The sequence below is a fragment of the Pelophylax lessonae genome (assembly GCF_965119305.1).
Source record: "Pelophylax lessonae genome assembly, chromosome: 2".
NCBI classification, from domain to species: Eukaryota; Metazoa; Chordata; class Amphibia; order Anura; family Ranidae; genus Pelophylax; species Pelophylax lessonae.
This window is the reverse complement of record NC_138769.1, coordinates 413,141,867-413,155,376: the sequence shown is the minus strand read 5'-3', so window position 1 is coordinate 413,155,376 and position 13,510 is coordinate 413,141,867. Positions and strand designations below refer to the sequence as shown.

Sequence of the window (13,510 nt, the reverse complement as noted above, 5' to 3'; positions counted from 1 at the left end):
TTTTTTCCACAATAATTGGTAAAAAGGATTCATGTATTTCACCTCGCCAAGATGTCATTCATAAAAGGTATCTCTGCAATGGAATAATAGAAGTCAGGAATTTTTTTTTTCTCTTTCATTCATTGACGGACACAGCTCCTCATTTTCTTGACTACGTGGGTTATACTGCCCCCTACAGGAGTACTATTTTGTTCCTGATGGAAATCTACAATCAATTGCTGGACTGGGCGACAGACTGGTTTATCTAGATCCAGAGGGTCTCTCCAGTCTGGCCAGCGAGCGCATGCTGACCACAGCTCCGCGCTAGGTTGGCAGCGGCATAGCCCAACTGGAAGGGGACTAGCCTGCGAGTTAAAACGTCTCGTGAGGGCGCATACGACATAGCTTCGCCTTGAGTCAGTGTTCCTCCTGGCCGCCAGCACCCACATTATGATGGAGCAGTGGTCTGTCCGGAGCGGTGCCCACCCTTATCCTGGTAAGTATCTCTCCCCCCCCTCTACCCCTGGAGGGTTTTGGGGAGGACATGGGCCCCTCCCTGGGATGGTCGGACCCCTGGGCTCCCTTCCTTCCCCACCCCCCGGGATGGTCGGACCCCTGGGCTTCCCTACTCCCCCCACCCCCCCTCATGGGGTGGACATACCCTTTTAGATCGGTCTGGGGTGTTGAGCTGGCAATGGGGTTGGGGGGGAGCGTGCCACTGGCGACTGGACAACCAAACTTTGGGAGGGATCTGGTGCTGATGGGGGTGCCTGCCAGAGCCCCCTTCCTGTTGGGATAGTTTGAGCTCCTGGGGTCCCCCCGGGGCCGCCATTTTCTTGTAGCATTTTATGCTACAGATCAGCTGTGTTTGTGTAGCCTCGGCTGCCATTTTTCTTGTTTACCATTGAAAATAGCGGCAGCCATGTTTTTGAAGCCGGATGGGTGGTGATCGACAGTGGGAGCCCCTCCTCAGCCCCTAGTGCTGACCCCTGGATGTTTCTCTTCCTGATCGCCGCATGGTGTGCAGTTCGGTGCTGCAAGTACCTGATCGCTGGTGATGAGTTTTTTTGTGTGGGTTCTCTCTCCCTCTCTCAGCTGTAGCGGCAGTAGTGCTCGGTGTGGGGCCTTGTGGTTCCACCAGCGTGGTGGGGTGTCCCTTGCAGTGTGATACACTTTTGTGTGGGTCCCCTCTATATTAATGGAGTCCCTGGAGCATATTGCACCACCTGATCCCCTCTGAGGCTGCCGGGCCCTCTGGGTCCCAACAACTGACTGCTCTGACAGTGGTCCTAGAGTCCTTGGTGTCCAAGGTAGATTTGGTCCTGGGACAACGGGCTAGCAAAAAGCATCCCCGCCTTCACCTGCTTCCTCTGTCTCATCGGATCCTGAAACTGATTCAGCCACCGCGGTTGTGAGTTACCCTTTTGGGTCTGTGTCCACGCACCCTGCATGCTCAGATAGTGAGGATGGTTCCTCTGCTCCTCTAGCCGCACATAAAAAGGCGTTAGTGTATGCGCTGATTGTATCAGTGCGGGAAACCTTAAAGATGGAGGATGCGACTAACACAGCATCAGAGGCGCCGGTCATCTTTGGCGCACCCACAGGTCCTCCAAGGCAACAAAGGTGTTCCCCTTTCCTGCTTCCTATTGTCATAAAACAGTGGGGGTGCCCAAAACGCACTTTTGCAATGGGGTACCCTTATCCCTTATGAGGATTCCGTCTTTAAAAAAAAAAAAAAAAATGGACGGTTCCTCCTGTAGTTGACCTCCCTGTTTCCAGGTTGAATAAAGCCACTGTAATTCCAATTGAAGTACCCCCAGTCTTTACATATCCAGCTGATAGGAGATCTGAGGCCTTGACCCGCTACATGTTCACTGTGGCTGGTTCGGCACTTAGGCCGGTATTTACTTATAGAAAAAACAGGGGAACCTGCGCTTAGGAATATTAGATCAGTGCAATGAAATGGTGAAATTACTTGTTAAGCTGCTGCTGATAAAAAAGGGGAATGTTCCCTTAAAAGTGATTGTGTGCAAAATATATCAGCGCTGCTCTAAATTGGAATCAATAGGTGCAATTATGTGATGTGGCGTGACCGCACTACACTCACTAAAATATTAAATAAATAAAACTGTGCAAATGTCACAATGAATAAATATTACCCATGAAACAATTCATAAATAATAAATAAGCTGTGCAAATATTGAGTGGTACCTATGATATGATTATATGTGATATATCTACAGTATTATAATTAAATTGACTATTACCATAAATAAATGCATTAACATTACAAATAGATTATAGTGGCAGTATGAAAAAAAAATAAAAATTTTTGGGATCTCTCATGCAGTGAATTGATCAAAAAAGTGACAAGTGCTGGTGAAAAAAAATGAAACTAAGCTCCTCCTCCTAATGTAACACAGTCCTCTGAATCAACAGTCTCTAACTCCAACCAAAAAAGTGATCTGTGTCCTCTGTGCAAAAGGAATGGCACTCGTGAGTTCACACTGTGCTCAGTGCTGTGAGCCGTGCTCCCCTCTCTCCTCCCTGCTTACCAGAAGTGGGTAGGATATACACCTTACAGATTTCCACTCTAGGCAGACATCTCCTCTGGAGATGGGTTTATTCCAGACTCTAATACTTCCTGGACTCTGTCCTCCTCATCACCACATACCAGTCGCCATATAAATAAAGCAAACTCCCATAGTGTAATATGTTTTTAAAAAGCTTTTTATTAAATAAAAGTATTACACTCACAGTTTCTCCATGTAAAAACAGCTATTTTCTTGCTGTGGTGGACGCTATGACACTCCTGCGTTCCAACTACACAGACCGGAAATGATGTCAGACGCTCGACTCTCTGCTTGACTGGTTTCCACACCCACACTGCGTCCTCTTCAGATCACTTTTTTGGTTGGAGTTAGAGAGACTGTTGATTCAGAGGACTGTGTTAAATTAGGAGGAGCTTAGTTTCGTTTTTTTCACCAGCACTTGTCACTTTATTGATCAATTCACTGCATGAGAGATCCCCAAAATTTTTTTTCCGTACTGCCACTATAATCTATTTGTAATGTTAATGCTTTAATTTATTTATGGTAATAGTAATTTATATTGTAATACTGTAGATATATCACATAGAATCATATCATAGGTACCACGTATTTATTATTGCATTATTTGCACAGCTTATTTATTATTTATGAATTGTGTCATGGGTAATTATTTATTGTAACATTTGTACAGTTTTATTTATTTAATATTTTAGTGAGTGTAGTGCGGTCACGCCACATCACAAAATTGCACCTATTGATTCCAATTTAGAGCAGCGCTGATATATTTTGCACACAATCGGTATTTACTTATGCCCTGGTGTCGCAAGCTATGACTGAGTGGGCAAAACTTCTATGTCGGTATCTGGAAGGGGAACAGCTCCCCCCTGCCTTTGCGGAGCTGGCAGGTCAGTTGGTCTAAGGGCTACTGTTTGTCTGTGACGCCTCTTTGGATGCGGCTCCCTTAAATTCTAGGCTGTCTGTCTCAGCAGTGGTCCTGCGGTGCATTATCTGGCTGAAATGCTGGTCTGCGGACCAAAGCCTTATCCAATCTTCCATTTGTGGGAGATCGCTTGTTTGGAGCTTCCTTGGATGACCTCTTCAAAGGCCTCATAGGGGGAAAAGAGTACTCTTCTTCCTCAGGCTCCCAAAGGTAAGGAGCCTGAGGAAGATCGTTTAGGGGATCACTTTGTGGCAGTGCAAGACTTGTTACTTCAAGGGGTGATTGTTCCGCTTCCAACATCGGAACGTTTTCAAGGTTTTAACTCAAACCTGTTTACAGTTCTCAGGAAGGAAGGCAACGTATGTCCAATTCTGGACCTCAAGGCGCTAAACTGCTTTGTGCGGGTACAGAAGTTCCAAATGGAGTCGATTTGCACTGTAGTGGCATCCCTACACCAATATGATCCGGCCACCAGCGCTTCCTTCGCTTTGCCATGGGCAAGAAGCATTATCAGCTTGCGGCGTTACCGTTTGGTTTCGCCTGCGCTCCTCGGTTATTCACAAAAAGCCCCAATGCTGGCATTGTTGGGTCAGCGGAGGATCGTGCTGGGGTACCTGGACGATCTGCTTTTGCGTGCAGAGTCTTCGACTGCTCTTCTGGACAACTTGGAGATTACTCTGCGAACTCTGCGTTCAGTTGGATTCCGAATCTTCAGAAGTCTGCTCTGGTTCTGTCCACCAGTCTGGACTATCTGGGTATGACTCTGGACTCTACCTCAGGCATGGTGTTTCTTCCTCTGGAAAAACTCCAGAAATTGCAGTAGGCAATTCAGCTTTTGCTGTTCAGCAGGCGGTCATCTCTTTGGTTTTGCATTCGAGTGCTGGGCCTGATGATATTTACCTTCAAGGCGGTTACGTTTGCGCAAATCCACATGAGATCTCTGAAAAAAGATCCTGGTAAAATGGAACAAGAATCCTCGTCTCTAGACAATCTGATCCTGTTGAGCCGGAGTACGAGAGGATCCTGGGTTTGGTGGCTTCGTTCTCTAGAACTTTGTCAGGGAAAATCTTTTCTTCCCCTGTACTGGACAGTCGTCACCACGGATGCCAGCCTGTTCGGGTGGGGAGGCATCCTCAGCACGGATTGTGCTCAGGGGGTCTGGACTCAGGAAGAGTCCAGGCAATCGATCAATGTACTGAAACTCTGAGCGATCAGGCCTTATCTGGATCATTGGACGATTTGTTTTAAGGGGTGTCCAGTATGAATTAAATTGGACAATGCCACGGCTGTGGCTAATGTCACTTATCAAGGGGGCACAAGAAGTGAGGTAGCCGGTATTCTAAGGGGGGGCAGAACGATTCGTTCCAGCCCTCTCTGCTTTGCACATTCCAGGGGTGGAAAATTTGCTAGCGGATTACCTCAGTTGACAGGCGTTGGCCCAGGGGAAATGGTCACTTCATCCTGAAATGTTTCATCAGCTGTGTGCCAGGTGGGGTACTCTAGAGGTGGATCTGTTGTCCACTTGTCTCAACAGAAAAGTACAGAGGTTTGTGGCACGGTCTCGGAATCCTCTAGCCGACGCCACAGACGCCTTAGTGGCTCCTTGGAGTCGGTATCATCTTATTTACGCCTTTCCTCCTCTCAAACTTCTGCTGAGACTCCGCGCAGGATTGAGGCAGAAGGGATTCCAGTCATTTTAGTGGTTTTAGACTGTCCTCGCTGGTCTTGGTACACTGATCTGGCACGGCTGGTCACCGATGCTCCTTGGAGACTTCCTCTCAGGGAAGATCTGCTGTCCCAAGGGCCAATTTTCCATCCTGCTTCCAGGTGCTGATGGATAGAGGTTTGTCTGAATCTGTGATTCCTCCTAGGAAGATTTACCCTCGCATTTGGAAGATGTACATTACGTGGTGTGAGTGTCTTAAGGGTTTACCCTCGATCCTTTTCGGTGGATCGGATCTTGGCTATCCTCCAACGGGGGAGGGGGGTTGAGCAGCGCCTGGCCTTAAGTACCATCAAGGGCCAGGTTTTGGCCTTGGCAGTTCTTTCAACGCCCTTTGGCCACACATTCCTTGGTGCGTACCTTTATCCAGGGAGTCTGACATTTGGCTCCTCCAGTGAGATCTCCATAGCCGCCGTGGGATCTCAATTTGGTGTTGTCAGTTCTCCAGAAGCCTCCTTTTGAAAATATTCGGGAGGTTCCCCTACTTACGTTGTCCCAGAAGGTGGCCTTTTTTGTGGCTATTACTTCTGTGCGCAAGGTGTCTGAGCTGGCTGTGCTGTCGTGTCGTTCAACTTACCTGTTGGTTTACAGGGATAAGGTGGTTCTTCATCCATGTCGGTCGTTCCTTCCAAAGGTCATCTCCGATTTCCATTTGAATGAAGACATTGTGTTGCTTACCCTGTGTCCCTGGCCTCAGCATCCTAAAAAATTGCCTTGCATTCCATGAATTTGGTTCGGGCAATCAGGGTGTACCTGGCAGTTACGGAGTCTTTTAGGAAGTCAGACTCACTATTTGTTCTCACGGATGGACCTCGCAAAGGGTTGACTGCCTCTGCTGCGACCATTTCCAGATGGATCAGACAGACAGTAATTCAGGCTTATTCCATTAAGGGTCAGGTTCCTTCTTTCCCTGTTAAGATGCACTCTACTCGGGCACTTAATGTCTCCTGGGCCTTCCGTCATCAGGCGCCAGTGATGCAGGTTTGCAAGGTGGCTACCTGGTCGTCTGTGCACAAGTTCAAAGTTTTAAGAGGTGGATGTATTGGCATCTGCGGATGCTTCCTTTTGGCCGCAAAATTTTTTGCCAGCTGCTGTTTAGCAGACTTGGTCATCTTTGAGGGTGTTTTTCATTTTTTTCAGGTGAGCTCCAGTTGTTTTATGGTTGAGCCCCATGTTACCTGGTTGGCTATGTTTTAGCCTTGGGAGGTATTTTATGCTGTTCCCACCCCTTATGTTTGACACTGCTTTGGGATGTCCCGCATAGTCAAGAAGATGAGGAGCACGATCCGTCCATGAATGAAAGGGAAAATTAGATTTTTGACTTACCGTAAAATCCATTTATTTGATGTTCATTGACGGACACAGCACCCACCCCTCTATGGAGTTTGTTTTTTTTCTTCTGACACTGCTTGTAACAAAACTGAGTACCTTTTAGCAGTGAGTGGGAGTATACACCCTGGGACTGCCCCATAGGTGTAGTCAAGTTCTTTTCAGCCTAGTGTCCTACTCCTGTAGGGGGCAGTATAACCCACGTAGTCAAGAAGATGAGGCGCTGTGTCTGTCAATGAACACCAGAGAAATGGATTTTACGGGAAGTCAAAAATCCCATTTTTTTTATTTTAATCTAATGATTTGAATGTGTTCACTGAATAGCCAGCTAAGAATGTTTTAAGCTAGGTTCACACTCATGCGGTCTTACCACATTGGATGTCATTTGTACAGGAATCACACCAGATTCCTGTACAAATGACATGCAAATTTAGTGCAGTGCAAATTGAGCCAAACATTCTATATGGCTCAATTTGCACTATACCCACACCAAAAACGTGCAGGACCCTTTTTTTGTCCTGCCCTGGAATCGGATCGCAAGGGTGTTGCTGCTATAAACATGAGATGGTCACCTGATTCAGCTGTGTTGGAAGATGCTCATCTTATTTACATTAGCAAGCTTTGATATTCAGCCATGGATCTGCCCTTCTCTTGGTGGTAGTTCATATTTAGGCAAACTGTTTATTGCTGGTGTGATCTGAAGTAACAGTAATGACAAAGTTCTTGACATTTGTCAGACTTTATGGAACATAATAATAATCCTGGGAGCTTCTACAGCTTCTCAGATTGTACCTGTTGTGAAAAAGTCTGTTCTTACCATGAAGCAAGGAGAACATTGACATTGCTAGCCAGGTATTTTGAGCCTGGCACCTGCAACTGCTATAATTGTATGTTGGGACTAGCAAAAAGGGGAGCAGAAGACCACTTTTGTTGAGCTCTGTAAGTTAATAAGTTTAAAGGGTAATGAAACCTTAATAAAATGTTTGCCTTACTGCTAACCCTTACCCACCTACCCATGCCATGTACTGTTTAATTCCTATTAACCTTGTGTTCAAGGGCCTTACAGCTAACCAGTCCACAGTGTATTGCTGTCTACAGCTTCACTAACCGAAAAGCTGACATGGACCCACTAAAAGGAGTCTTTTTTCCATATACAACAGGCATTCCAGTCATTTGCCACAGTTTATACTTGGCAGAGAGCGAGATCACTACTACTGTATATTGTCTTAAACTGTCTGCTCCATCATATCTAATTGCAAAATGTTGATATTTTATGGCCAGTTTGTTCTCTTTTACTTGATTTCATAATGTTTAGATTTATTTCCTGAATATGGATTTGTCCTCCTCCTGTGTATTAACATACACCCTTTTTTTTTTTACATTGATACTATTTCCATAAACAAACAAACAATCTAACAACACACGTTTTCTTTTTCCTATAGCTCCCATTGGTATCTTGCAGTGATCTGTTTCCCCTGGCTGGAAAAAGCTGTGTATGAGGACAAGAAAGAACAGGTTGTGGTCCCTTATTCAAAAACAAAAGACCGTTCTAGCACTGGTTCCGTTATTGTCTTCAATGACCACTTGTCAAAGACAGAGGAAGCTATAGAAGACAGCAACAGTGGATCTGAAGGTGATTATGTTTTTCTCTCATTAGGCCCCTTTCACACCAGTGGAGCAATCAGACCACTCATTGTTCTCTATGGAGTGGTAGATGTCCGCAGCCACCCTCCAGCATCCAATCCCACCCATCCGGCAGATCGGATGACCCATAGAAAACAATGTGCTGTGCGTGGGTCTGCGTCCGCTCTACATAGCAGAGAAAACAAGGACCTGTCATCAGCAGAGAGATCCCCCACTGAGCAGGCGGGTCCGCTTGATGGATTCCGCTCCGTCTGAAAGAGGCCCAAGTCGACATACCTCACAGTGGTCTGTGGGTCCCAGAATATTATGATCTCATCTCATGCTGCTCTTTACCCTTCAGTTACTTAATGTTACATCTCTAGACTGCTGTGCATTCACAAATTAAAAATGATAGGGTTTTAATACATTGTAGATTGCAGATTTTGATCAGCAGTCTCCCTTCCAGGACCTTTAGCCTAAACCGAATTCCAGAACTGTAGCTTGCATATTTTGAATTGGCACCACAAAATACTTTCTGTGCAAATTGGATGATGGTATGTGAATATTTAACCACTTGCCTACAGTGCACTTTCACCCCCTTCCTGCCCAGAACGATTTTCAGCTTTCAGCGCTCTCACACTTTGACTGAGAATTACTCAGTCATGCAACACTGTACCCATACAAAAATTGTGTCCTTTTTTCACACAAATAGAGCTTTCTTTTGATGGTATTTGATCAATACTGGGTTTTTTATTTTTTGTGCTATAAATAAAAAAAGACTGAAAATATCGTGAAAAAACGCATTTTTCTTTGTTTCTGTCATAAAATTTTGCAAATTAGTAATTTTTCTTCACAAATTTTGGCCAAAATTTATACTGCTACTTATCTTTGGTAAAAAAAACCCAAATAAGTGTATATTATTTGGTCTTTGTGAAAGTTATAGAGTCCACAAGCTATGGTGCGAATCATTGAAAATTGATCACACTTGATCACACCTGATGTACTGAAGGCCTATCTCATTTCTTGAGACACTAAAAGGTCAGGAAAGTACAAATACCCCCCAAATGACCCCTTTTTGGAAAGTAGACATTCCAAGGCATTTAATAAGGGGCATGATGAGTTTTTTGAAGTTGTAATTTTTTCCCACAATGCTTTGCAAAATGAAGATTTATTTTTTTTATTTTTTTTTTTTTTTACAAATTGCCGTATTAACAGGTTATTTCTCTCACACAGCACATGTATACTTGCAACTACACCCCAAAACACATTCTACTACTCCTCCTGAGTATGGCGATACCACATGTGTGAGACTTTTTCACAGCCTGGCCACATACAGAGGCCTAACATCCAAGTAGCAGCGTCCGGCATTCTAGGAGCACAAATTACACATATCATTTCCTGACAACCTATCGCACTTTTTAAGGCCCTGGAGCACCAGGACAATGGAAACCCCCATAAAATGACCCAATTTTGGAAAGCAAACAGCCCAACGTATAATTTTTGAGGCATAATGAGTCTTTTGAATATGTCATTTTTTTCCACAAGTTTTTGGAAAATGTGGAAAGAAAATGAAAACACATTTTTTTTACACAAAGCTGTCCATTTATGCAATATTTCTAACACATCGCATGTACATAGCAAAACTTGCACCCCAAAATACATTCTGCTATTCCTCCTGAGTATGGCGATACCACATGTGTAACACTTTTTCACAGCCTGGCCACATACATAGGCCTCACATCCAAGTAGCGCTTTACACAAAGTTGTCCATTTATCCACTTTAAGACTGGGCCTATTTTTGACACTTGGTGTTTACAAGCTAAAATCATTTTTTTTGCTAGAAAACTACTTTGAACCCCCAAACATTATATATTTTTTTTTAGCAGAAACCCTAGAGAATAAAATGGAGATCGTTGCAATATTTTTTATCACACCATATTTGCGCAGCAGTCTTCCAAATGTGATTTTTTTGAAAAAAATTCACTTTTTTGAACTAAAAAATAAGAAAACAGTAAATTTAGCCCAATTTTTTTCCATAATGTGAAAGATAATGTTACGCCGAGTAATTAGATACCCAACATGTCATGCTTCAAAATTGCGCATGCTCACAGAATGGTGCCAAACATTGGTACTTAAAAATCCCCATAGGCAACATTTTAAAAATTTCTGCAGGTTACTAGCTTAGAGTTACAGAGGAGGTCTAGGGCTCAAATTATTGCACTCGCTCTAACGATCGCGGCGATACCTCACATGTATGGTTTGAACACCGTTTACATATGTGGGCGGGACTTGCGTATGCGTTTGCTTCTGCGCGCGAGCTAACGGGGACAGGGCACTTTAATTTTTTTTTTTTTTTCCTATTTATTTTATTTATTATTTTTTTATTTTTACACAGTTTAAAAAAAAAAAGTTTTGATCATTTTTATTCCTATTACAAGGAATGTAAACATCCCTTGTAATAGAAATAGGCATGACAGGTCCTCTTTATTGTGAGATCTGGGGTCAAAAAGACCCCACACCTCACAACTACACTAAAAAAGAAAAAAAAAAAAAAAATTGTTGAAAGAGGAAAAAAAAAAAGCAAAAAAAAAAAGCGGCCCTTTAAACCGGTTGCTAGGCAACGTCTTTTGACGTAGCTCCGGTCCTCCAAGACCATAGAGTTGAATGAGGGCCATTTTGCCCTCACTCGACTTCCTGTCTCTGAGGATCCGGGACCGGATAGTTTTCCCCGCTGCCGGCGGGTCCGGTAAGCTGGGAAAACGTCTGGGACGTGGCAGGAGGGGGCACCTCTTCCCCTGCACCGTAAGGGTAATTCCGCGGCGAATCCGCCTTTGGGACCACCCTTTTCTGAAAGCCGACCGCCCCCCGTTTCAAAAAATACCGGGGTTATGGGGGCTATCTGCTGCCATAACCCCAGTATTTAGCTTTTAATGGCCGACGCATATAGTCGTTAGGCGGTCAGTAAGTGATTGCATGTATATGGCAAACAGGTGACGATGACTGACGGGGTGACAGGTGACGATGACTGATGGGGTGACAGGTGACGATGATTGATGAGGTGACAGGTGACGATGATTGATGAGGTGACAGGTGACGATGATTGATGGGGTGACAGGTGACGATGATTGATGGGGTGACAGATGACAATCACTGACGGGGTGACATGTGACGATGATTGATGGGGTGTCAAGTGACGATGACTGATGGGGTGACAGGTGACGGTGATTGATGGGGTGACAGGTGACGGGCGATGGTCACTGATGGGTGACAGGTGACGGGCGATGGTGCACGGCGGTACTGATGGTAGTCTCTGGTGACCGGTGAACTTTAGGCTATGTTCACATGTGAGCGTAGCGATCGCGGGCAGAATCACTGCGATTCTGCCCGTGATCCAGAAATCATTGCAAATCGCTGGACGCCTGTGCGTTGCCCGTGATTTGCAATAGCACCCCAAACGCTGTGCGATGTTGCTGCGATTTCCGCCTGCCGAATCGCGGTAACATCGCGCAAACAACGCATGACGCTCCAAAGAAACTCTTGTACCTTTTTTGGGCGTCATGCGATGTTTGCGCGATGTTACCGCGATTCGGCAGGCGGAAATGGCGGCAACATCGCACAGCATTTGGGGTGCTATTGCAAATCAGGGGCAACGCACAGGCGTCCCGCGATTTGCAATGATTTCCGGATCGCGGGTAGAATCGCAGTGATTCTGCCTGCGATCGCTACGCTCACATGTGAACGTTATGGGTGTCAATTTCTGGGCACTGATGAGGTGACTGTTGGGTGACAGGTGACATTGGGGGGGGGCTGAGGACTGTGTGGGGACCTTTATTAGTGTGATTTTTACTTTGTGACATGTGTACAGAGCAATAACTCACTATTTCTAGCTCTGCTCCCCTCATACTGGAAACTGTATGAGGGGAGAAGAGCTAGTAACAGTGAGTTACTGCTCTTTGTTTACATTTTGTGATCGGCTGTGAATGGATTCACAGCCGATCACATAGTAAACAGTCACTGTCAGTGACTGTTTACTACCGCCGGTGACAGCTGTGTTCCTACGGAACACAGTGCCACCGACATGACCACGCTGCGCGCTCCCGATCGCGCATGCGTGGTCATCTTGTGGGCGCCTTCATTGTGATCGGCTGTGTCATTGGAACACAGCCGATCACGTGGGAAACAGCCACGCCCATTGGCTGTTTCCCCCCTGCCGGTGACGGGGGGTGTCCCGGGGACACCCCGACACCGGCAGTGCAGGGCGGCGCGCACGCGATCGCGCGCCTGCCCTGCTTAAAGTGCCGCCGTCATATGACGGCGGCCCAGGATAATGGTCGCACCGCTCCGCCGTCATATGACGGCGGGCGGGCGGCAAGCGGTTAAGGAGCTAAAAGTCTTGTTACATTTACAGTATTTTCAATATAATTTGACTCTACTTGTTGAGTCTTTGTTTTTAACTTATACATTTTGGTTTCAGGTTCTTGTAGTTCTGGACTCGGCTCCAATCATAAATATCCAGTAAGTGGCAGTGCTTTTGTTTATTTGTAAAAAAATATACATACAGTCTTTGTAATTTATGTGTATGCTGTATAAATGTGATAGTTTTACATAAATATTTACTTTAATTCCTGTTAACATTCAATATACATATGATCTAATTTATTGTACTGTATATGACTGTAGACTGCTGTGGTGTGAACTGAACCTGGGCACAGATGGATGGAAATTCAGCTGGTTCCGCAGGGACCGGACAAATTTTGATCTGTGTATGGCCCTCCCTGTTTGACAGAAGTCAATTGTTAATCCTAGTTCCTAGGATTCTTCCATCCACCTTGCTTGTATGCAGGTACACAGTTGTAGAGTACGACTTATTTAGAAACACTAAACAGTGATCTACATTTGCTATCAACAGGCAGTAAGAGATCAACACCGTTTGTTTGTAGTTGCCATTTGTCCTAACACACCACCACTGTTAGTAGGGGGGGATGTACAGTAGAGATGCACCAAAATTTTCAGCGACCGAAAAGGGCGTTTTCTGCATTTTGCCAATAAAGAAACAAGGTGCTGATAATGATGCTAAAAAAACGCGGCTTTTACCGAGATTTTGATCTTGCCGCAATTTTACTGTGCCTATGATGTGTTTTTCATAGGTCATGTGACTCAAAAAAAAAACAAACGTAACACAGGTGCATTATTGCTGCATTTTCAATGTAGTTAAATGGGGAGGTTTTTTTTTTACTGACCAAAAACACAGCAAGCAAGATTTTAGCACCACAACGGAAGCGGGTGTGTGAAGACATACATAGAATTTAAAGGGATGCATTTTTCTTGAGCTTTTCATGTGCTAAAGGTGCCGATATTCATATC

General features: G+C 45.0%; 1 protein-coding gene across 1 annotated transcript in view; it reads left to right on the top strand.

Moving 5' to 3' along the window:
• SENP7 (SUMO specific peptidase 7) overlaps positions 1-13,510 on the top strand; it is a gene marked incomplete at its 5' end in the record, with an annotated part of 95,674 nt that overhangs the window by 68,471 nt on the left and 13,693 nt on the right. Inside the window, 2 exons of the mRNA XM_082248099.1 lie at positions 7,966-8,156; positions 12,621-12,661. Coding sequence (XP_082104225.1) covers positions 7,966-8,156; positions 12,621-12,661 — 232 coding nt within the window. The remainder of the gene's footprint in view (positions 1-7,965; positions 8,157-12,620; positions 12,662-13,510) is intronic.